The sequence below is a fragment of the Mesocricetus auratus genome, unplaced genomic scaffold (assembly GCF_017639785.1).
Source record: "Mesocricetus auratus isolate SY011 unplaced genomic scaffold, BCM_Maur_2.0 Super-Scaffold_4256, whole genome shotgun sequence".
Classification (NCBI taxonomy): domain Eukaryota; kingdom Metazoa; phylum Chordata; class Mammalia; order Rodentia; family Cricetidae; genus Mesocricetus; species Mesocricetus auratus.
The window spans coordinates 20,422,937-20,446,424 of record NW_024429182.1 but is presented as its reverse complement, the minus strand read 5'-3'; the positions used below and the strand labels follow the sequence as shown (position 1 = coordinate 20,446,424).

General features: G+C 45.5%; 2 protein-coding genes across 6 annotated transcripts in view; one reads left to right on the top strand and one right to left on the bottom strand.

Moving 5' to 3' along the window:
• The window catches only part of Dntt (DNA nucleotidylexotransferase), a 31,085-nt gene extending 25,679 nt beyond the window's left edge, over nucleotides 1–5,406 (top strand). The window contains exons 10-11 of one of the 2 annotated variants that reach the window (XM_005063607.3): nucleotides 2,138–2,218; nucleotides 4,961–5,406. In XM_005063607.3, coding sequence (XP_005063664.1) covers nucleotides 2,138–2,218; nucleotides 4,961–5,047 — 168 coding nt within the window. In that variant the 3' untranslated portion in view covers nucleotides 5,048–5,406. Of the gene's footprint in view, nucleotides 1–2,134; nucleotides 2,219–4,960 lie in introns of both variants that reach the window. The other variant, XM_005063606.4, reaches the window with a different exon arrangement.
• Nucleotides 5,407–6,394: 988 nt separating this feature from the next.
• On the bottom strand, nucleotides 6,395–23,480 carry Opalin (oligodendrocytic myelin paranodal and inner loop protein). 4 transcript variants are annotated; one of them, XM_005063608.4, is made up of 6 exons: nucleotides 23,127–23,461; nucleotides 18,889–18,924; nucleotides 15,808–15,843; nucleotides 13,643–13,762; nucleotides 11,445–11,501; nucleotides 6,395–9,209 (listed from the first exon to the last, which is right to left on the bottom strand). In XM_005063608.4, the coding sequence occupies exons 1-6, from the start codon at nucleotides 23,127–23,129 to the stop codon at nucleotides 9,036–9,038; spliced, it is 426 nt and encodes a 141-aa protein (XP_005063665.1). In that variant the 5' UTR covers nucleotides 23,130–23,461; the 3' UTR covers nucleotides 6,395–9,035. The 4 variants fall into 4 exon arrangements, with proteins under 4 accessions (XP_005063665.1, XP_012972700.1, XP_040600547.1 ...); XM_013117246.3 differs by lacking the exon at nucleotides 13,643–13,762 and having other exon boundaries at nucleotides 23,127–23,473; XM_040744613.1 differs by lacking the exons at nucleotides 13,643–13,762; nucleotides 15,808–15,843 and having other exon boundaries at nucleotides 23,127–23,480.
• Nucleotides 23,481–23,488: the final 8 nt, after the last annotated feature.

Below are 23,488 nucleotides of genomic sequence, written 5' to 3'. Positions count from 1 at the left end.
CACGCTGCAGCTGCACCATGGCTTTGTAGCTTCTACCTGCTGTCTATGGTGCTTTGTCTGAAGCATGAGACCACGTGGATGCCCTCTGTCTCCAGTACTTCTGTGAGGTTTTTAAAATAAACTTTGAGATTCAAGATGCTGAGCCCTGCTCTATCTCTGGCTTCCCAGTTTCCAGGTAGAGAACACTGCTTGGACCTTCTGTGGGGCTAATAGTGGCACTAACCCTACAGGGCATGGAGGGCTCATGGAGACAGCGGCTTTATTTTAAGACTGGAGTCTAACTAGCATCTTAAGATCTGGAGTCTAACTGGGCACCCCAGCTCCTCCTTTAGGGGTAACGCTAGGCTCTTGTTAAGCATCTGCAATCATGCAGTGCAGCAGAGAATTCAGAGAACAAAGCTGCTGGCACTAAGCCGGGCACAGAGTCCGGGTTCCATGAAAGCAGTGTCATCGCCTGCACCATGACAAGACACTCCTGAGTATCTGATTTGGTCCTAGCCTGAGGCCATGAGATCCAGTTAGGACATATGGCACTCCTAAGTTGTCCCTTTTAACTCAGGGTAGCATCCAAGGTCAGCGGTGGACACACCAGGAGGGCCTGTGGGCTCTGCCACACCTGCTCTCCCCTATTGTCTGCTGCTGCCGCCCGGCATCCCCCATCTCAGGCTCTGGGCAGCCCACTTTGGGGCTTTTCTAAGAAGGAAGACAGCGGGTGTGGCTTGGCTCAACCTGAGGAAAAGAAGCAGGAAGGGGCAATGGCAGTGAGTGACAGCTGATGTGAATCTGAGTGGCTGCCTGTTGTCTGAGTCTGTAAGATGCAGAGGTAAACTGATTGATCTAGTATTTCTCAGAGCTCCTAGAAAATAATAAACCGAGTGTTTCCCTGGTAGATTCAGTTTCCAGCATGATGCCTGTGTGGCAGTGACCCATGGTTTGCTTATTTTTTCTGTTATTATAAATTGTCTGTGTCCCCTGCTAGACTCTCAGTTCCCCCAACGAACTGGGAGAAGCTGGCATTCTGCAGGATTTTGTTGAGTGAACTGTGTCTCTCTTTACATGCCCAGAAACACTCTGAAGACCACAAAGCGGTTCAGGAAAACATTTCTCTCTCCCAAACCACACAGGGCTGGGAGCTGGGAGCAGCCCCTCATCGGCCCCATTTAGCCAACCACCATTATACTTCCAGCCTCTCCAGATGCTGGCAAACCAGTGTGAGCTGTGGGCAGTCACTGCCTGGCCAAGAGCTGGGGTAGGGTGGCGGTGGGCTATGTAGGAGCTGGCCTGTGCTATCGAATCTGCTCTGGCCAATTATTCCATAAGTCTTGTTGCACCTGCACCTGCTATGAAGGGTTCCTGGTTGGCAACGTCTCACCCAGCCCCAGAAACTTTCCAGTGAGGAGGAAATTTATCACCACTAGAGGGCACGACTGTTCCAGGCATTCTCACTAGGCTCTTGGAAAAAGTCAGCATCCTAGACCTGGGTTTCTCTCAGGAAATGAGCAGTAGTGTGTGGGATTCACTGTCCTTGCTTTGAAGGTTTGCTTGTCATTTGTCCTAGTCCTCAGATTTGCTCCCTGAAGCCTCCTGATCATGAGAGATATCATTCTGGGGCAGGTGACTTCACAGAATCTCGGTATGGGTGGACACCAAAGAGGAAGGGGCCTTAACATGCACTCCCTCCATTCTGGGACAAAGCAAGGTTCAGAAAGTCTGGGTAGTGTGCCAAAGGACACACAGATAGGCCCAAAACCTGGTCCAAGACCTCTCCATTCCTCGCCCTCTTTTATAGTGATGATATTTAAAACTTAAAATGATTTAGGCAGCAATTACTCTGGACCAGGTGTTTTTCCAGAAACAGTGCTCACACTGTCCATTTATCCAGGCAACATTATTCACACACCATCCGCTGCCTGCTGGACACCGGCTGACAAGAGACCAAGCCAGTCAGTTTCCTGCTCACACCGAGTTTCTGGTCTAGTACAGGGGCCCCAGAGCTCAGCCACCAGACCTGGGCCCTGAGAAAGAAAGTCACACAAGATTATATGCTAGCAGACGGCAGTTTCAAACACCCGAGGGCGCAGGATGGCTCTAAACACCACACGCGAATGGTAATCTATTTTAATTCTCTTCGCAGCAGTTTGAGAGAGACTTGCGGCGTTATGCCACCCACGAGCGGAAGATGATGCTGGACAACCATGCTTTGTATGACAAGACCAAGGTAGCGTTTTCTTCCTGAGACGGGCTACTGGCCCTCACCCTTGATGAGATTTTTACTAAATTTACTTATTTATCTTATAGTGGGAGAGATGAGTGCACATATGCCATGCTCTGCATGTGGAGGCCAGGGGAGCCAGTTCTGGCCTACTGTGTAGGTTCTGGGTATCGAACTCAGGTCCTCAGCCTTGGCAGAAAGCACCTTTACCTACCCCATCCTCATTCCAGCCCAAGCTGATTTTAGTGTCCAGGTTTGCTTCTCTTTGCTACAAATGTTCTGTTCTCTGCAGAGAGATCAGAAAGCGCTCCTCAAATGATAGTCCCCACCTGGCCCAGGATTCAACTCTGGAGTTCCTGGCTCAATGAGTGAGCTGATGGGCCTCCAGGGCCAGCACAGAGGTGGCCAGAATTGACATGACTATATTCCTGGTATTTACAGCCATTTACTCCAATGAAAGTCAAGGCTCACCATGAATCCCAAATGTTACAGGAATCCCCATCCAATGCAATCAAGCTCTGAGTGGGTCATTAACCAGCATCGCCTACAGTAGAGCAGGACGCCACCAAGCCTCAGTCACTAACCACGGGGGACTCACTTGGCAGAGGCACCTTGTTCAACTCATGCCTAAGAACAGTGGCAAGTTACCATGTAACTGATAAAGGATTAACAATTCTATTGTCAAATCCATGAGCAAAAATATCTACTGTCCTTATAGTGGTCAAGGGCACCAAATTAGGTTTGGAGGGAGAAGAAGGCATGAGATTATTAGAAGTAAGAATCTGATCTCTGGTTGGGCGGTGGTGGCACACAACTTTAATCCCAGCACTTGGAAGGCAGAGGCAGGTAGGGCCCTGAGTTCCAGTCCAGCCTTGTTTACAGAGCGAGTTCCAGGACAGCCAGGGTCTTGAAAAAAAAGAATATGGTCTTGCCCCCAGAGATTTATTATAATTACCTCAAGTAAAAAGAAAAGGAAAGTGGGTAAAAATTGCTGTGCAATACCGGCTTCAGGTACAGCTGTGTCTGGGTGTTCAGTGGGTTTTCCAGAGTTGTTTCTTTGCTAGGAAAGATTTTCCTGTGATTCCCACCCATCTAGTTGTTCTAACAGGGAAGATCTTTTTTCTAATAGTTTTTGCATGGATTCTAACTGCTCAATGACCATGCTTGGGTTATGTGCTCCTCTATTAATCCATTGCCACAGTTCTGCTTGGCCAGGCTTGGGCTGTGTGTGCTTCTCCCTAGAGATGAGAGCACCCCCACTCTTTATGGATGGAGGGACAAGGGAATCCTCATAGAAATTCAAGGTACTTCTCACAGGGGAGGAGACAGCAGCATAACCTCAGAAATTGAGTGTGTAGGTGGAGGCAGAGTCATAGAGTTCAACTCAGGAGGGCTTGCAAGTGAACATGTAATCAATAATTCAGTGCGTGTCAGCTCTGGACCCAGGACTGTGCTGTGTATTAGAAGGTCCTCAGGGGAAGAAGTGCTTAGTCTTAAAGAGATCATGGGGTGGAACCTGGAGGGTGGGGCCTGTGGGCAGGTACGGAAGGCTGTAGAGCAGGCAGCACACACAGTAGCTTGCCGTTACCAGCAGTTTGTCCCTCTGCTGCACGTTAGAATAACCTAGAACTTTAAAAAGATTGACAACAAGAACTCTCTGGGGCCTTTCATTTCATTGGACTGGAATGTGGCTCAAGCTTCAGTGTATTTTATTGAGGAAAAAAGAGAAGAAACAAAAAGAGAAGAGACGAGAGGAAATGAGAAACCCCATCAAGTAGTTGCAGAGAACAGTCATGGTTAAGAATAGGAGTGTAGGCTGGGACAATGGCTTAGTGATTGAGAGCACTTGCTGCTGTCACAGAGGATCCGGCTTGATTCCCAGCACCCATGTGGTGGCTCCGATGCCCTTTTTTGGCCTCAGGCACCAGGCATCAATATGGCATATAGATGTTTGCATGAGCAAAACATCCATATGCACAAACATTTTAAAAATAGAAGAAACCAGTAGAGCTGGGGAGATGGTTCCGCTGTAAATGCCTGCCGTGCAAGCATGAGGACCTGAGCTCTGAGGCCACGTTAACGCCAGGAGAGGCGGGCATATCTGTAACTAGCCATTGGCAAGGCCAAGACAAGCAGATTCCTGCAGCTAGTCAGTCTAGTCAACTGTAAGCTCCCAGCTCAGTGAAAAACCCCGCCTCAACAACAACAACAAAAGCAAAATGTTAGAGGATGACATTATCCAGTGCTGACTGCTGTCCTCCACATGTAACACATGAATGCACATTCATTCCCACACATATGTGTCCACATACATAAACGTGCACGCACACACACATTCACTCACTCACACACACACACACACACACACACACACACACACACACGAATTAGAGACTCATAGGAAAACTGTCCATGTGTCATTTGCTGATTGGGGAGATTGTCACGGTTGTACCTTAATCCACATGTGTCATTTTCATGGATGAAAAAGTGTCAAGACTACAGGAAGCAGTAACTAGGGATGTTTGCTTGTTTGTTTGTTTGTGGTCTCACTCTGCAGCCCAGGCTCCTGCCTCTGCATCCCATGTGCTGGGTTCCAGGTGTGAGTCACCACACCCTGGTTCCCTCTAATCTTTTATATTCGGGAGCAGGGCTGGGTGTGTCAACTGTCACTCATTCTAACAAGGCAGCTGGAGGTGCTGATGCTGAAGGAAAATTCCTGAGTGTATGTGTTTCTCCTTACGCTTCCAGAGGGTGTTTCTTGAAGCGGACAGTGAAGAAGAGATCTTTGCCCATCTGGGGTTGGATTACATTGAACCATGGGAAAGAAATGCCTAAGAATGAGCTGTCGACATTGCTCTCTTCAGGTTAGACAAGCCGTGCTGTGTGTTAGCAAAAGATGGCTTAGGAAAGTCTAGGATTCTTTAAGCTCCCAATAATGCAGACAGCAAATGCATCATATGTATACTATGCATAGAGAATATTCTAAAGCCACTTTGGAGGCTTGGTAAGCCAGGACATGGCCATGGGTCACATTCTCAAGCCTGTCTGTCCCACTGCTGCATAGAATTCGTGGTCTGTTCTCTCAATAAAAATGGTATTGTCATTGGTGCTTCAATCAGAAGAGTGCATCAAAGCCCACCTAAGCCCCGTGTGTCTGGATCTCTGTATATCACCAATAAAAATGGGAAACAAAAGGCTGAAGTTTTCTTTGCTTTGTTCAGTTATTTTATTTGTAAACTCACATGGAACCGTGGGAGAGAAAGAGCTTCTGGTTGAATTCCCAAGGGCCACACAGGTGTAATTAGAGCAACCAAGGTTCCCGGGGGGGCGCGCTGTAGGTCCCTTCGGGAGTGCCTGGAGGCAGGGTGCTGACTCCTACTTGTCTTAGCTCTGCTCTGAGCTGGTTGCTTCCCTGACCATCACCGAACTGTATCAGAGATGCGTTCTCACTGCTCTCTCTTGGTCACAAAAGCAATTTCCTAAACCACAGCAGGAGAAAGCTCCCTTTCCCACCTGGAGCTCTCAGAGAGGCAGAGTGGGTTTCTTCATCTCAGCGCGCCCAAGGCAAGGAAGGCAGTGGAACGCGCCTCACCAATCCTTCCCCCTGCTTCCTCCAGGAGGGCACAGGCTAGACAGAGCCAGTGCCCCAAAGGGACCAAGATAATCCATCTGGGCCTGTCAGCCACCTGGCCAAGACACCACCCCTTTTAAGGTAGTTAGGAGATAGGAGGAATAATTGTACTTTTAAGGGGACTGTATACTACCTTCCCAGAAGCACACTTTCTGTGGAGTTGCTTATAGAGCCGATGTCACAGAGCTTTGCTGCACCTGCCTGCTTTGTGAAATTACTCAGAAGAGCCTAACTTATCCTTTGCAACAGGCCAGCTGGTGAATCAGACAGAGGCCTGACTAATCCCCCAAATCCAGATTTTTTCAAGTACCAGTTGGTGAAGGAAGACATGGAGGAAAGACAGAAGCAAGGCCGCACTGCTGTTTGAGTTTTCAGCATGGAGGACCCTCACTGCCCGCTACAGGGCAGGCACGGGTCTTTACAGAAAGTTCAGGAGCCCAAAGCACCAGACATCTGAGGGGAATCTGGCCAGCATCTGAGGGAAAGAAGGAGAAAAAAGAAAAGGGGAAGTGGCACCCTTAACGCAGGGAAAAAGAGCCACGGAAGGTTTGTAGGTTCATCAAACTGCCATTTATTTTTCAGCTGATTACAAAATAAGCTTTTGTACCAACAGAAATACAGAATCTTGCAATTTTAGTGAAAACAATTTGAAATAAAGGTTCTAAGCAATTGATTGTAAGTAGAATTAAAATAAATTATCTAAAACACGGTCATACCTCATTTAATCAATTACAAGGCTTACTGATATGTGTATTTCTTTTTTTATTTATTTAAAAAATTTAGTTTTGATCTTGAAGTGATTCCATTAAAATCAGGAATGAGCTAAGGCTGTCCCCACCCACTTTCAGTTTAATTGACTTTCATATTTAACAATTCTTTTTTATTTCTACTTTGCCTGATACTGCTTCCAAGGGAAATGATTAAAAAATTTTCAGAGAAAAAATATTTTTGATTTTACATACCAACCCCAGCTCCCCCTCCTGCCCCTTCTCCCACGCCCCCCACCTCCGCCACTTCCAACCCACCCTAGACTCCTCAGAGCGGGAGTCAACAAAGCCTGGCTTACCAAGCAGAGGCAGGACCACGCCTCCCCCATGTGATATGTGTATTGCAATCAGGCTCCACGGGTGCCCTCTAGGGTCAGTTTTATAAGCACAGAACTGAGGCTCTAGGTGACCAACGTTCTGGGCTGGAGCTGACACCTATATTTGTGGAAGCCACAGGCCACAGTCAGATCAGGGTCTCAGGGAGTCCAAGGTCCCTCCCCACCCGGTAAGAGAAGTTGATGTGCAGCATCCCTGGGCACGGCTGCTTGAAGGTGCCCAAATGAGCTTATCTAAGGATCTGGGCGCATGAAACACAGTTATTTTTCTTAATTTCAGATGGGCTTTGAAAGGCAGTTGTTACTGGGTGGTGGTCACTGGGTTTACAGAACCATTCCCTTTGTTCAAGAAATAGGATCACTTCTGAACATCCAGAGGCCCCGTGTGGGAAAAGATGGCTCCCGGGGATATCAAGGTGGCTCATGAAGATTGCAGATGTTCCCCGAGATGCCCTGGACCTCACCTCTCCCATTGTGAAGCATGGCCTGTCCAAGGCAGTGGCCATGCATCAGAAGGAGCTGTGACCACCTGGAAGCAAGTGGGGAAGTCAAAGCAAAGGCCTGTGCCACAAGCTGGAGAGGTGTGGCTACCACACTAACCCATCCCTTTGTTCCTGTGTTCATCGTTGGTCCTCCTTATCTCTCTCCCTCACAAACATCTTTTCTTTATGATACTAAACAAAATGCCTCATTGCAAAGAAAGTCACTAAAACATGAACATCAGCTTCATATTAGGTACTTCTCATTGCCATGATTAAAACCAACTTGAGGGTGGGAAGGTTTATTTTGGCTCACAATTTGGGGTGCAGTCCATCATAGCCGAGAAGGCATGGCGGCAGGATCATGCAACAGCTGGTCACACGTTTTATCTGTAGTCAGGAAGCAGAGGGTGATGAACTCTGTGTGCTCAACTTGAAGTGCCTTCTATTCAATCCAGAAACCCAGGCAATGGAATGGTGCTTCTCACATTTGTCAGATCTTCTTGTTCAGTTAAATCTTTCTGGAGGTGTGTTTCCATGGTGATTCTAAGTCCCACAAGCTGACAATGAAGATGAACCATCAAAGACGTCGATATCCTGAAGATTAATGTGTAACGCAGGTCTCTGTACTTGGAATTTAAACTTGGTTGACACACAAGGACAAATGATGTCCAAAGTTCAAGTGAGTAGACTGCTAGTGACAACCAGAGTTATTTTTAAATGCCAACAATTGGATTGCAGGCCATGGAGAAAGTTTGAAATCGATTTTTCCTTGTTGATTTTGTGACTATGGGTGACAAAAGCTGTACAACAGTCGTTTGACTTGATCAGACAAGGGCAAGGAAGAGGTGGGAAGAACGGGGGAGGAGTGGGAATGAATATGTCTCGTGTCTACTAAGTGGAAACACTTTCCTTTATTTCTTTTGTTATTTTTCCAGTGCTCAAATGAAGGACATTTTATAAAACGTGAAAGAATCTTGGGAAATGTAGGTGACGTCGCCAGAATGCTCACAGCTGCTCAGTGGCAGGTCTGACTCAGATGTCCCTCTCCCCTTCTCTGCTGTGTGACATGGTCTAGCCACATGCCTCCCTGTGTCGGGGCTGGGTGGCTCTGTGTGAGCTTTACCCTGAGATAGTAAGAAGGAAGAAATGGCTTCTTTCACAAGTCTTCTGTGTCACTCATGTCCTAACTTGTGTCAAGCTGGCTTTAACCAACGCACCCAGAAAAGCCAACTCCTGTAGCCTTGTTTATTTATTGTTTTAGGATGAGAGATGGAGCAGACAGAGGAGAAGGCAGGACACTCAGAAGCCACGCCAATTTACCACAAAGCAAACATCTCTAGATTAAGAAAGAAGACCAAGTGGGCTCATCTGAATGCAGAGCAACTCACCTGGGCTGCTCTGATGACTAAACTGCCGGGTCCGAGGTTGGATGGACCTTGCTGCAGCATCCCCTAATGAGGAGAAGCAACCCAGACACACCCCAGGTCTATAAATGAAATGTTTTCGGGATGGGAGGCAGCTGGCTCCTTGCCTCTCTAAGCACGGTTCCCAAGCACAGATCCTGGGGTTGCCAGCCCTGTTCAGCCTGAGTCAGCTGTCAAAGCTACATCATTCTAGGCTCAGTCTTGGCACAAGCCACCACAGCCCTCTCCTTCTCTCTGTTTCTTCAGGAGGACGGTAGGTGTCAGGCAGGGGCTCCTCATGTCCAGAGACTGTCGTCACATATATGTGGCCTTCGGCACCTCGTGGGTCCATTTCATGTGTGGGTGACCGCCTAGGATTCTTGAGAAAACAGATTTTTAAAGATAATATAGGAGAGACTTCAATTTCTGACCAAGATGAACTCAAACAACCATATTGACCCTTCCAATGGAAACAGCCAAAAACCAGGCCAAACATTTGAAACAATGGTTGGCAAGATAGAGGGAATCAGGAGACTAGAGACACTGGCTCTTGAGGGGCCAGAAATGAGTGGTGTCTACAGTTGCCTGAGCTTACTGCCTCCAAGGGTTTTTTATTGCCACACAACTCTGACTATTGTTAACACAGTGTCTCAAGTTTTCATCTTTATAGTCACAAAGTGTGGTTCTGCAGATTTTTATAAAGTTGGGTATTGCTTTTTGATCAAACTGACTATCTCTGCCTTGTAATTGGAGCTGTTTAGGTCATTTACATCTAAAGTGATCATTGATATAGTTGGGTTCAAGCCTTCTATCTTGCTTTTCTTTTTCATTTTTTCTACGTGTTCATTCTTTTAAAAGATTTATTTATTTATTTGTTATAGTGTTCTGCCTGCATGTATACCTGCAAGCCAGAAGAGGGCACCAAATCTCATTATAGATGGTTGTGAGCCATCATGTGGTTTCTGAGAGTTGAACTCAAGACCTCTGGAAAAACAGTCAGTGCTCTTAACTGCTGAGCCATCTCTCCAGCCCTACATATTCATTTTAATTAGTTTTCTCGTTTTATTCCCTATAAACTTTAGAATCTTACTAAGCTTATTGAGAAATGTGTTGGGATTTACATCACAATTGTATTTACTTATTTTAATTTAAAAGTTTTTATTTGTATAAGTGTTTTGCCTAAATGTGCATGCCTGGTATCTGAGACAGTCAGAAGGGTGCAGATGCCCTAGAATTAGTTATAGACCATTGTGAGCCGTCATACGGGTGCTGGGAACTGAACCCAGGTCTTCTTTTTTAAAAAAAAAGTACTTTTAAGTACTTTTAACTGCTCTCTAGCTCCATAATTACATCCATAATGACATACTAAAAGTATCACAAATTTGACATCTGTATAATGTTGAGTCTTTCTTTCCAGAGCCATAGTATATAACCATCATAACTTAGCTATTGTTGAATGCTTTTTATTGAAGTTTTATATATCTATAACAGGATTAGACATTTTATCAGATTTGTTTTTAGCATTCTATGCATTTTATTACCACTGTAAAATAGGACTTTATAAAATTCCTTTTTCTAACTGGTAGGTCTTGATATTAAAAAAATGCACATTTCTTTTGGGTGTTGGGTTTTTTTTCCAGTGTTGGATCTCAAGCCTAGGCTTTGCTTGTGCTCAGAGAATGCTCTACCTCTAAGCTAAATAATCTGTATTGTTTTTATATGCATAAATTTATTTGACTACTTTGCTACTAACCTATGTGTAGATTATTAATTTTTCTGTGTTGAAAGGTATATATGATCTGAAAACTATAATTTTACTTCTTCCTTCTCAATGTTATGTTTGCTTTTTCTTATTCCATTGTGTTGGTTAGGTTCTAAACTCCAGTGCTAAATATAAGCAATGAACATTTTTTTATTTATTTTTTTATCTTAAAGACATATTCCCTTAGGTATCCCTTTTCAAGTTAAGTTCCTATTCTATCTCACCTTTGAAAGTCCTTATCAGGGACTGGGGAGAAATGATGCCTGCTATGCAAATGTAAGTTTTGAATACTCAGAACTGACGTAAAAAGCAGACATATAGTGCAAGCACTATATAGTATATGTAATATATAATATGTAATATATTAATATATAATCCAGCACTCTCACAGGAAGATGGGGACAGAGACAGGAGAATCCCTGGAAGCACACACACATTGTACACACACACAAATAAATAAATAAGAATAAAAAGCTCTTATCACAAGTGATTTACCTTTTTAAAAACCCTTTTCTCCTATTAATGTGTCCATACATCTGTTTCTTTTGCCAACTGAATAAATTATATTCAATTGATTTTCTTTTTTGCTGTTGTTGTTTTAATTTTCCGTGCTAGACACAGAATCCAGTGACTTTATGCGCTAGGTCATCATTTTACCACTGAGCTTCAGTCTAACCCCCAATTTTCTAATGCTAAATCAACTTTGAATTCCTGTCTGGTCAGTAAAGGCACACTGCCCACCTTCTTTGTGATGTCGCAGTGTATAATCTCCCTTCCAAGGGTCTCACATGGCCTCTTTGCGCTGTCTAAAATCCTTTTAGCCAAGTGTGGGTTATAACGAAGAGTTCTTACCTCGGATATCTTGGGATTGTCGTAGAGTTCTGAAATTTCACATGGTCTCTCACTTTCCTAAAATGGTTAAAAATAAAAAATAACTAGTGAAGGGCCATAGCTGTAGCCATTCGAGTCTTTGTGTTTTAAACCACAGTGCACTTTAGAATTGCCAGAAGGTTCTAAAACACAACAAACATGCAGACAAGAGCCTACCTCGAGCTAAATGAACAGACTCAAGAAGCATCACTACTCAGAAACAGTCCAAAGCTGGCATCATGAAGAAGTGAGCAGGAGGCGAGATGAACAGGATTGGCCATGAGTCCACAACTGTGTTCTCTGTGCTCTACTTTCTCATTAACACACACCTAAAGTTACAGTAATTCCCCCCACACGTGCGCATGCAGAGGTGCCCAGCAGCCAACTGGGACCTTAAGATGCCAATGGAAATTCCAGAAGCTGAAAGTTTTAAGCTTCCGTTTCGAATAGGGTGACAAAAACTTGACCCACCCTACCTTGTCCTATCCCCTCGCTCAGTGTATCCATGCTGCATAGGATATCAGGCCTGTGACAGTTGACAGAGAGGCCAAGTGACTTCATTCACATTTATTGTTCTATCTTAAGTCAATTTCACTATTAATTAAGAATGTTAATCTTTCAGTGTGACTGACTTATTGTTATCATATTTTTGTGCAAGGTGTCCATATGCAGTTCAGTACACCTCACAGTATCAAGTGACTACTAAGCAGTCTTGAAATGTATCCTTTGTGGATGATGTTCAGGGGGACTATATACACAATAAAAACATGTGTTGGCTTGGGAGTGCAACTCAGTGGTGGAGTACAAGTCTAGCATATGGGAAAGGTCCAGGATTTGAGCCCCACTACCAAGAGCAATCAAACAAAGCCCCTCCGCAGTGCTTTTCAAACAATTGCACAGTTCTATCACCAGAAATCCCTTCATTTATTTTGTTTTGTTTTATGTGTTAGGATGTCGGCCTGCATGTATGTCTGTGTACCACATCCGTTTGGGAGCCAGAAAACTGTGTTGGATCCCTTGGCACTAAAGTAACAAGTGGTTGTGAGCCACTGTGTGGATGCTGGAAATTGAATCCAGGTCCTCTGGGAGAGCAATCAGGGCTCTTAACCACTGAGCCATCTCTCCAGCCCCAGAAATTCCTGATTTAATTAACTTAGTAGCTGATATATTTTAGCCTTCTGAAAGTTAAGAAACTATTGCCTAAATAAACAATGCCACCAACAACCATAGTACTGCTTGATGTATGTCCAGTTTACAGCTTGCTAATACATATCTCCACATGCTGTAGTGGTTTATATCACCCATTATCTCATGCCATCCTTACAACTGCCCCACCTCTTAAAATAGGCAGTGTTTACTTTTATTATTGTTGTTTGTGATGCTGGGGTTGAATCTCATAGCCTTGCACATACCAGGTGTGCGTACTGTGTCATGAGTTGCACCCCCAGCCTGAGAGGAGAGCTTCATGACACCTGTTAAAGACTTGAACTAACCAAGGGATAGAAAATGTTGAGTCACTTGTCCAGGTTCACATAAATCATACAGTTCAGAGGCAGGATTAGAACCAGGCTTTCTATCTTCCCGTGTTAATATCTACCAGTATGAAAACAACAATGATCGTTCATGAGTAGAGAGTGAAGTCAGAACCCAGAGGCTATTTCCACAGGTATATCATACTGCGAAACCTTGTTGGGTATGGATCTAGGCGACCATGCATGGTCCCCAGAGCAAATCTGACACAGGTATGTGATGTTAGGGAGTCCATGCTTAGACACAGGAATGGGCAGGGTTTCATAGACACTTCGGCATTTCTTTGTCTCTAATTTTCCCTCATTTTCTTACTATCCAATGATGAAACGTGTGCCCTTTCCTCCCTCGGTGTAGATAACACCCCACCCGACAGACATATGTTTGCATCAATCATCTCCCTCCCTTCCTATTTTTTGCCATTCCAAATGTCATCTTATTACCAGAGATTTGTTCAAGCGACCAGAGAGTTATATGCAAATCAGCTCTGCCTGAGTCTACTTACAGAGGACATTTCAGTCCAGAAACATCTACCTCCTTGTCCTCAGAAACAACACAGATCCTAGGTTCTGTCATGCTTAGCCCAGGCAGAGGCCAGCTCACTGAGATACTGATTCAAGCTACACATTCACACCCAAAGAAGCAGTGATCACCTCAACGGGCTCATCGATGCTTCTTCTTCGCTGAATCAAAGTAAACAGCAAGGCCACCAGCAGGGCTGTGGCCAGCAGGGATGGGATTCCAGCTGCTAGTCCAATAGAGGGACCACAGTCCTGGCACAGAGAGATAAAGCCAAGTCAGGGAAGCCCAAATTCTTCAAGAATAGAAGATGCTTTCGGTGATTAAAAACAAACAACAGCATGCATGGGCCCTGGATGCACTGGAGAAATGAAATATTTCAAAGATACTTGAAGTGTCTACGACTGGTGAATTTGCATAGTTTGAATCTGTTTGGGACGGTGATCATCTATTAGAAAAGTGGACAACTGATTTAAGCAGGAGCCCCAGGGAGCAGAAGCAGAAGCATCCTTTACATCCTACCAGAAGAAAAGCCAAGGTACCGTTCAGAGCCTTGGGTAGATGCCATGCTCACATTCAGTCTGGGAAAGTCACTTCTGTGCTTTGTAGACTCACAACTAGTGAGAGCGCAGAGAACAGGTGTGTGTGGAGTGCTCAGTGGTGAGTAGAGTTTCTACATTGTGCCTCCTTCACTAAGGCTCAAGGAGTTTCAGAAGAGTAGGGAGGAAAGGAAGTCAAGGAAGACCAGGGTGGCAAGGAGCTCCCACCACTAGCTGAGGAGACAGCGACAGCTGATGGCGATTAGCAGAGGGAGGGTCAGTTTCCTTTAGAGGTTTGGGCTCTGGTAGGTTGGCCCTGCTCCAGCGGATGGCTTAAAAAACTATGTGCACAAGGGCAACACAAATTGGATTCAGCTGGTTATTAAAAAAGAAAAAACAGGGGCATGAAGCTTCAAGGGTGACTTAGGGGAATTTGAGGACAGCTGGAGTTAAGAGTGGGGAGTGACTACAGTTGAAATGCAGTGTCTATGTGCATGGAATTCTAAAAGAATAAATAAAAATATTGTATTAAATAGAATAACATATATAGAGAGAAAGCAAGAAGTCGGTGCTACTGGTATTTCCTACGTCATCTATTATGACTTTTTGTTGTTGTTGCTGTTTGGTTTAGTTTGGTTTGGTTTTTCGAGACAGAGCTTCTCTGTATTGCTTTGGAGCCTGTCCTGGAACTCGCTCTGTAGACCAGGCTGGCCTCAAACTCACAGAGATCCACCTGCCTCTGCCTCTTGAGAGCTGAGACCAAAGGCGTGCACCATCAATGCCTGTCTCTGATGTAGTTTTGAAAAATGTTATATCAAATGAATTAACCAGTTTTCAAATGTTCATCTTGATCTGAATAGTAACAGTCATATTTGTATCCCCACAAGGTTTCAGGTTTGCAGATTTTTTTCTGGAAATACTAAAGACAATATGCAAATCCCTATAAATATGTAACAAATAGAACACTGGGTTCCATAGTAGGGTGTGATTTTATAAAGGGTGGAAATCCATGTCACAAATATATAGACTGAAGGCTGTTTGCAGAATGACATTTCACACATATAACTGATGATCACATCAAGACCTAGCATGCTCCCCAGTCCCCACATGTGATCATTATCCTGAAGTCTGTCCCTGTAGATAGGTTTTGTCTGGCTTCCAACATACAGACACAAACACAAGTATGGACACTTATATGCCTGACTGCTTTTCTCCATGCTCTGTGAATTTGCCTGTGTGTATGTATGTTTGTGTGTTTTAATGTTTATTTATTTTAGCGTGTGTGTGTGTGTATGTATGTTTGTGTGTTTTAATGTTTATTTATTTTAGCGTGTGTGTGTGTGTATGTTTGTGTGTTTTAATGTTTATTTTAGCGTGTGTGTGTGTGTGTGTGTGTGTGTGTGTGTGTGTGTGTGTGTGTGAGAGAGAGAGAGAGAGAAGAGGGCCCAAGATTCTCAAGAACTAGGTTACGGGCAGTTGTGAGCTACTGTGTTGGTGCTGGGAATTGAACAGAGGTCTTAATGTAAGTACTCGTAACTGCTTAGCCATCTCTCTGGTCCCATGGCCTGTGGTTTTACACTCTCTCTCTCTCTTGTTTTGGAGTAGGGGTGGCAATAGGAATAATTACTGAGTCTAGTTCTGGGCATGGCAACCGTTCACATGTCAAACATTAACCCTAAGACAGATGCAAGTGATAGGGAGAGCATTGGTACCGCCATAGGTGACAGAACCAAAGCGGGGTCATTGAAGTGGACACTTACATTGGCTTTGGCACTCGTGGCAAGTGGAGAGGAAGTCTGTGTGAAAAGAGAATATGCAATGTAAGAAAAGAAAATACACAGAGCATTCACCATGCAAAGCATCCTGTCAACGGTGGAGCCGCCTTTCCACTAAACGATTAGTAACAGCAACTGCAGAGACTTGTGTGAGCGCTTCCCAGATAAGGATTAGAGTGAAATTAGGCTATGAGGGAAACAAATTCCAAAAGTCAAATGATGCCTTCACTATCTACCTGGTGAATCTGCCATAACACATTCTACATCTCCTGTCCCTAGCCTTCATGCTGGGGCCAGAAGACCAGCCTACTTTTCCCCACTACAAGAAAATATAAGCACTGCGGTAAGGCTTCCTCAGGAGGCTTCTTAAGGAAGCCATGCCTGCTTCCAAACATAGAGTAGAGCAATGGCTTCTGTTGATCGTCCACAGGCCTGGGATGAGCCCACACTGAAGCACACTTTCTGGTCCACGTTTCACTTGAGGAAGGAGGGGTGCTTCATGTCACCCCTGTCTGAGGTAGTTCAAGTGCATCTCTGGGAGCAATGCTTTATACAAGCAACTATGTTATGTGGCCTCATCCTGGGCCCTGGGGGCTCAGTGGTAGGATGGGTACCAGCTCAGTGTGCATGAGATTCCTAGTACCACCAACAGAGCTAAAATGGTCGCAATTGGGGGCTTACTCTGCCTGCAGTGGGATGCTCCTTCCTCTGCCCAGAAGCCTCAGGGTCTCATCTCATCTCTTCGTCTAAAATAAGGGAAACAGTGGCTGGGGGTGGGGGTGGCTCAGTGGCTAAGTTTTAGGACCAGAATTCAAATCCCCAGAACTCATACAAATGCCCGGTGGGAGTCACAATCTTCCTGTAATTTCAGGTTCAGAAGGCAGAGATGGGATTCCTAAAGCAAGACTAGCCATAGCCCACCAGTAGGGTCTGGGTTTGATTGGGAGACCCAGCGTCACTGAACAGAATGGAGGAGTCATGGAGGATGATTCCTAACACCAACCGTGGGCCTCCACACGCACATAAATGTTCTTGCACACACACGTGCAAAACATGCATAACATGAAGGCAAACCTCATATACATGCCTGGAAATGGAAGAAGAAAACTAAGTAAAACAGGGGCAGTAATAGCTGTCTCTGGGGGCTTTAGGGATCGAATAAGCACCACAATCATGACCTTATGTTCACAGCACTAATCAGGTCGGTTTTAATTTAACTGTCTCGGCTACCTTGACAGTCGAAATGGCATCTCTTTTACAGTTAACATCCGTGAGAAAGGAGGAACAGACCTCAGAGAGCCTTCACTACTCAGAACCACGTCTGCACGGGTGAGCCCTGAACTTGAGCATTTGAACTTCAGGACAGACCTCTTTCCTAGTGAGTTCCCATCAGGGACGTTGGCAGTGCTGCCTGTTCTGTAGGTGGCCATTTTCACATAAACATGACCCCACACCCTGGCATATCACTGGGGTCCTGCATCAGCGTAAAGTATTGTCTTTCTGAGGATGCCAGCAAGGGTCAACCGTTATTTCAGGTAAGGTGTTCTGTCATCAAAGTACAGAAATTTGCTGAGGCTGGCTAGGGCAAAAAATAAAAACGTATCAGGCATAGTGGACACATGCCTTTAATCTCAGCACTTGGAAGACAGAGGCAGTGTATGTGTGTGTGTGTGTGTGAGAGAGAGAGAGAGAGAGAGAGAGAGAGAGAGAGAGAGAGAGAGAGAGAGAGAGAGAGAGAGAGAGAGAGAGGTAGGAGGGGGAGCTTGGGTGAGGCTTCTCTCCCTCCATCTCTCCTAGGCAGCATGACTGTCTTCCTGTTTACTTCCTGTTTCTCCTGGTGGGATTTCTGCTCTCATGAGCACCTGTCAATTGCACCCGTTGTGTGCCAGGCCGCCCGAATCCCTTCCCCAGACTGACCCACTCACACCTCACAGCACCCAGTGAGGCAGGATCAACATGGCCTCCGTTTTACAGATGAGAAGAACAAGGCACAGGGAAGGGAGGGGACTTGTGTAAGGTAACACAGCCCTAGGTTACAGACAGCAGTAACCTTACCCACTGAAAATGCTCATCCCTGATTGGCCTAACCACTCTCTTCCCAGACCCCATACTTAGGAAGTGATCTCAAACACACACGCAGCCGGACACAGTGGCACATACACTGAGGAGGTGAAGGTAGGGGCGCTGCAGGCTCAAGGCCAATCAGAGCTACACTGGGAGTCCTTATCTCAAAAAAGGAAACCACAGACAAGTCTGCTCTGTAATGATGTTCATCACACAGCTACTCCTGTCTGGAATCATTACATAAAACAAATCTCTTGAAGAAATAACGGACAGCTATCCTCAGTTGTGCTTACAAGGACTGATGGGAAATATTTAAGGCACAAAATTACACATAGAGTAAGAGCACACATTGGGAAGAACACCTCAGAGAGCCTCTAAAGTCAGACAGCAGGGGGCGCTGTGCAGGTATTTTCTGCTGATGGGAATTTAGGAATTTAATTTTCTTTTTCAAAATGTACTTATAGTTTTTAAAGATTAAAAAGAAAATATTGCTCTCCTTGGGGACAGAGACATGGCTTAGTGGGTAGGGAGCTTGCTGCAAAGCCTCATGGCCTGAGTTCAATCCCTGAACCCAAATGATGGAAGGAGAGGATGGCTCCCTTCAGCAAGTTGTTCACACATGCAATGGTACATGTGTGCCCATACCCCAATACACGCCGCACGGGGGTAATTTACAATACACACCGCACGGGGGTAATTTACAATACACACCACGTGGGGGTAATTTACAATACACACCGCACGGGGGTAATTTACAATACACACCACGTGGGGGTAATTTACAATACACACCACGTGGGGGTAATTTACAATACACACCACGTGGGGGTAATTTACAATACACACCGCACGGGGGTATTTACATTCAAACAAACGCTGCTCTCAGAACAGGCTTTATCACGATACTCGCAGCGTGTGCGGGAGAGAGTTCCTGCGTCCCCACTGTAAGCTCTACCCTGACCTCCCACTCCCTGGAGATGGGGGTCTGACCACTCTACTTACCGTATTCACTGGCAGTGTGAAATTCAGTGAGAAACTCTGCAAGAGAGAAAGACACTTTAAAACTCCCAGGAACGGTTAGCGGCCTCCCGAACCTCTGCCTCCAAGCCTGGCAGAGGTGAACTTAACCCAGAGACGGACTTCACCGGCGCATCTCAGTTCCCAGTGTCAGCCTAGGAACACAGTCAGTGCAGGAGCCCCGGAGAGCGGAGAGCTGTGCCAATGGCTGTGGGCTTTCCTTTTCCCCCTCCAGCTCCCCAGCCACGACTAGGCTGGGGGTCTCATCAAAATACTGGAAATTGTTTTTTCTCAGAATGCCTGTCAAGGGGAGAACTGAGAATTTAGAAGTGCTCAGGAATATTTTCAGCTTAAAGCAGATCAAATCCCCAAAAGGCTATGACGTAACCCCTGACTAGTAACCACCTTCTCAGGGGAGTTAACCAGAGAGAGAGGAGGCTGCAGGTTTTACCAAGACTGAGGGGAGGCTCAGGCCATGAGCTGAAACGGTCAGGGTAACGGGGAGCTGGGCTTACCCCTGTCTCCCTGGGTCTCCCTCTACACCTGGCTTATCCCTCCCCATTGTGTGTAATCAACACACAAACTTTCTACCCCACAGCATACCAAGTTTCCTGCACACACCTCTTATCAGGGTAAGGTCCTGCCAAGGCCTCTGGTGGCTCCTTTCTGCTCCCTCATCCCTGTCCATCATTCCAGTTTGGGCTGACTGGCACATCTGTGCAGGGTGCTCCATCAAGTCCTTGCCCTGCTGCTGGAAGCAGTCGGTGGACCCTGCTATGGCTTAGCCAGGGGCCTTCCCTGGCCCTGTTTGCTTCTTCTCCCTGCCTCCTGGACTTTCACCCATCTTTATTCCTGGTTCCTGGCTGGGCCCTCATCTAGTCCCATCTCCTGACATCCTGGCTCCTCCTGCCCCCAGCTCTTGATCTCCCCTACAGCCCCCCCCAGACTGGGTCTGTCACTCAATCAGCAACACATTTGCTAAATTTTAACACTAAATGTTTTCTGACAGTAGAAATACTGGGGTGGGAGCAGAGAGATGATTCAGCAGATAAAAGTACTTGGCACACAAGCCTGATGACCTGAGTTCCATCCCTGAGACCCACATTAAAGAAAAGGCGAGAACCAACTCCACTAAGTTGTTCTCTGACCCACATACACCTGCCATGGCATGGGCACACCTCCTTCCCAAAGATAGATATAACAAAAAAATTAAAGCATCCAAACGAATGAGAACATATTAGGCCTGAAATGCCTCAAAGGTCTATTTTATACCCCAGTACTTCATTGCAAGGCATAGAAGAGAAAGACCCAGGGACTTGTGGGAAGTCATGTCAGGAACAGGTTGGGACAGCTGGAACTCCTTGCAGCTTATCCTGGTCCTGGTACCAAATTCAGCCCAAGGCTAGATCCAGATCAGAGAACCCAAGGTCGGGCACAGGTCACACAGCCCTGCCTGTGAAAAACTAAGAAAACCCAATCATCTTGGGGCTGGAAGTCACAGGGGCTAAAGAATGGGAAAATCCTTGGAGAATAGAAAGGGTTTTAAGACCCTATAACCTATACCTCTCCTGACTCCACCCTAAAGAGTACATCCTTTATTAAGACAGCCCCTCGTACATCACAACAGTGACTTTGCCCACTGCTCTGCCACTTAGTAACAGTTTGTTTTCCCAAGCCTATGAATGGGTCATCACACAGCTAAGTCAGCTGTCATCAGACCCGAATCCTCCGGTGACATTTCCCTACCACAACACAGGGCTTCCCTGCAACCCCTCAGTTTCTGCAGGTGAGTCAGTGCACCTATTCTTCTGACAACTAGAGCCTGGATGGTCTCTGGGACTCTCAGATCATGGTCTCCTTGCCCAAAGGCTCCAACCACTGCCTTTCACGCTGACACTACCCGAGCCTACAGGTGTCCCAAGAGCAATTGCTGAGCACTATGGTGTATGCAGCTGTACAGACTTATCTCATCAGTGATTATGTCAGGGGCTACAGACAAAGATTCCTTTGGGAAGCAACAAATGGGTCTTTGCATGCATTGTTTATCAACATTCAGATGACGAAGGTTTTGGCCAATTTCAGAAAGACTTTCATATTTTGTAGAAACACAGGGCCATGCTGTTATGGAGAGGAAAGGATGGCACAGTGCCCTCTAGAGATGCAGCTGGGTGGGGTGAAGTAACCCTGGGCCCTGGGCCACACGATCTAGGTTTTGGTACAACCTTAGCCACTTTGAAGTTGTATGGTCTTGGAGAAGACAAATTTTCTTGTCTCCATATGCCCACAGGCCCTCTATCATGCCAGGCCCAGTTTTTCCATTCTGGAAATGGGACACTGTTCACTTGTCCTGCTCACTTCCCAGGAAAATCTCAAGGATACACTGTCTGTGGCAGCTCCTTCCAACCTGCAAGTGTTCTGGGCATGATGGGACTCACACAAGGCCATGTTCTTTAACATGGCATGGGGAAGCCCCTCAGCATGAGCTTGTTAGATAGAACTGTTAGCATCAAGCAGCCACAGCCCAAGGGACGGCATTGTGGATCACTGTCACATCTATAGAATGTTTCTGAGGGATACTTTGCCTCTTCTGAGGCTGAGTATCCCTCATGCGTTTGAGTCTTATGAGGGGGAAGTGTGAAAGGACAGTTACTGCCATTGACTTTGTTCTGATGACTTCCCATAAGGACAGAGCTATCATCCCTGTAGCCCGGGTTTGGAAACCTAGACCAAAGTGGGTTTCCTTCTAGAGGTCAGTAGTAAATATTCACAGGTTTTCCTAACTCCCATTGTTTCTCATCACTTCTCTTTAAATTCTAAGTGAGATTTGCCATAGTTGTGTATGGCATGCCTCCTTCAGCATGATGCTCTCTAAGCCCTCAAGGTTGTGGCAAACCTCAGGATCTCCTCTATAAGGACTGGGTAATATTCAGCCAAGAACATCATACACATACATATGTACAGACACACACATATACATTGAATGTATATTTAGTATACGCATACACATGTACACACACACACATACATTGAATGTATATTTAGTATACGTGCTCCACCACTCTTTAGTCCCTCATTCATTAGCAGTCACCTGGGTTATTTTCAGAAAAGCTCACAAAGTTTAGTGGTATCTAACCAGAGATTCTTCTAGTTCACAAATTACTTTAGCATACACTTCAACAACTTGATCTTGGTTCAGAATGACTCTGAACTCATCATATTAATGAGAGAGTTGACCCCTCATCTCAACTCAACCCATCTGAGACACTCTGCTGAAACAAATCTAATTTCCAGAAACAAGGTGCTAAATAAGCACGATTTGGCCCGAGTTTGACTTCTACTTCTTACTTTGTGATTTTCCTCCTAGAATAAGTTAAAAACCCAAAACTATAAATTATAAACTAATATTTAAACCAAAGCCATCTTAACTTTCCAATTGTACATAATATTTATTATACGTTATAATGTTATTACATACTTTTATGTTATATATTATACAAGGCCATTTTCATACAAACATGTAATGCACTTTGAGCATGCCCCTGCCACACCACTTCCAGAAAGTTCTACTTCTACTTTCAAGTTTCTCTCCTCTCTCTCACTCTACCTTTCTCTCTATATAAACATATATAACCAGTATATAAATCACTCATATATTTGTATGTATGTATATGCTCACATAAATATACATTCATATTTATATACACTCATGTATATATATATGAGTGATTTTATGCATCTAAAAAGTCTAGGACTTGCACACAGAAAAAAAGGAAACCATAGAAGATTTCCTTCCTGGTTGAGCAAAGTTCCCCTGGGTGAGTCACAGCAAACATGTATCATACATCAGTAAAAAAATGGTCCACGCTGCTGAGAAAGCAGCAGGAAGAAGCTGGACAAGTAAAGATGAGATCGCTGATCTGAACCCAAGGCCTCCATCAGGAAACAAAGGGAGCTCAAACACCTCCCCTGCATCCTGGTTGTGTGGGAGACTGAACAAGAAAGGCCTCACATCAAATAAAAGTTGAGACCTGCACATATGCAATGAAATTTTTTAAGTAGTATTTTGTACCTAGGGAAAAAAATTAAAAGCCAGGTTCCAGAACTTCACTGTAGTAAAGGTACAGTTACAGGTATTGAACCGGGATACTTGAGCCTTCATGTCTTGGAACTGGCTTACAGTGAGGGAAAGAAAGGCCAGTGAGGAAGATGCAACTCTTACTCACCATCTCTAACAGGCTCCCTTGCAAGCTTCTCTGTCACTGCTGCTGCCGGCCAGTGTCGCCCATGTGTAGGACACCGGCCAGGAATGCCGGAGAGGCAGGGTTAGAAAGTCCCAGGAAAGCCCTTGCCGTGCCATGTATGGTCAGGGGAGTAGCCAAGCCCTCGGCTGCTGAGCTTCTGTCCCCTGCACACTGCACGTGGCTCGGGCTGTCCTTCTCTTTGTCTTCATTTTCTGTCCTCTTTACTTCACAGCAAAGAAGCCACAAGCTAGCGTGAGGTCGGAGCTCTGGCAGCTGGCAGCTCATTAGAAACAGTGGATGACAGGGCTGGAGAGACAGCCCGGTAGCTGAGATCACACACTGCT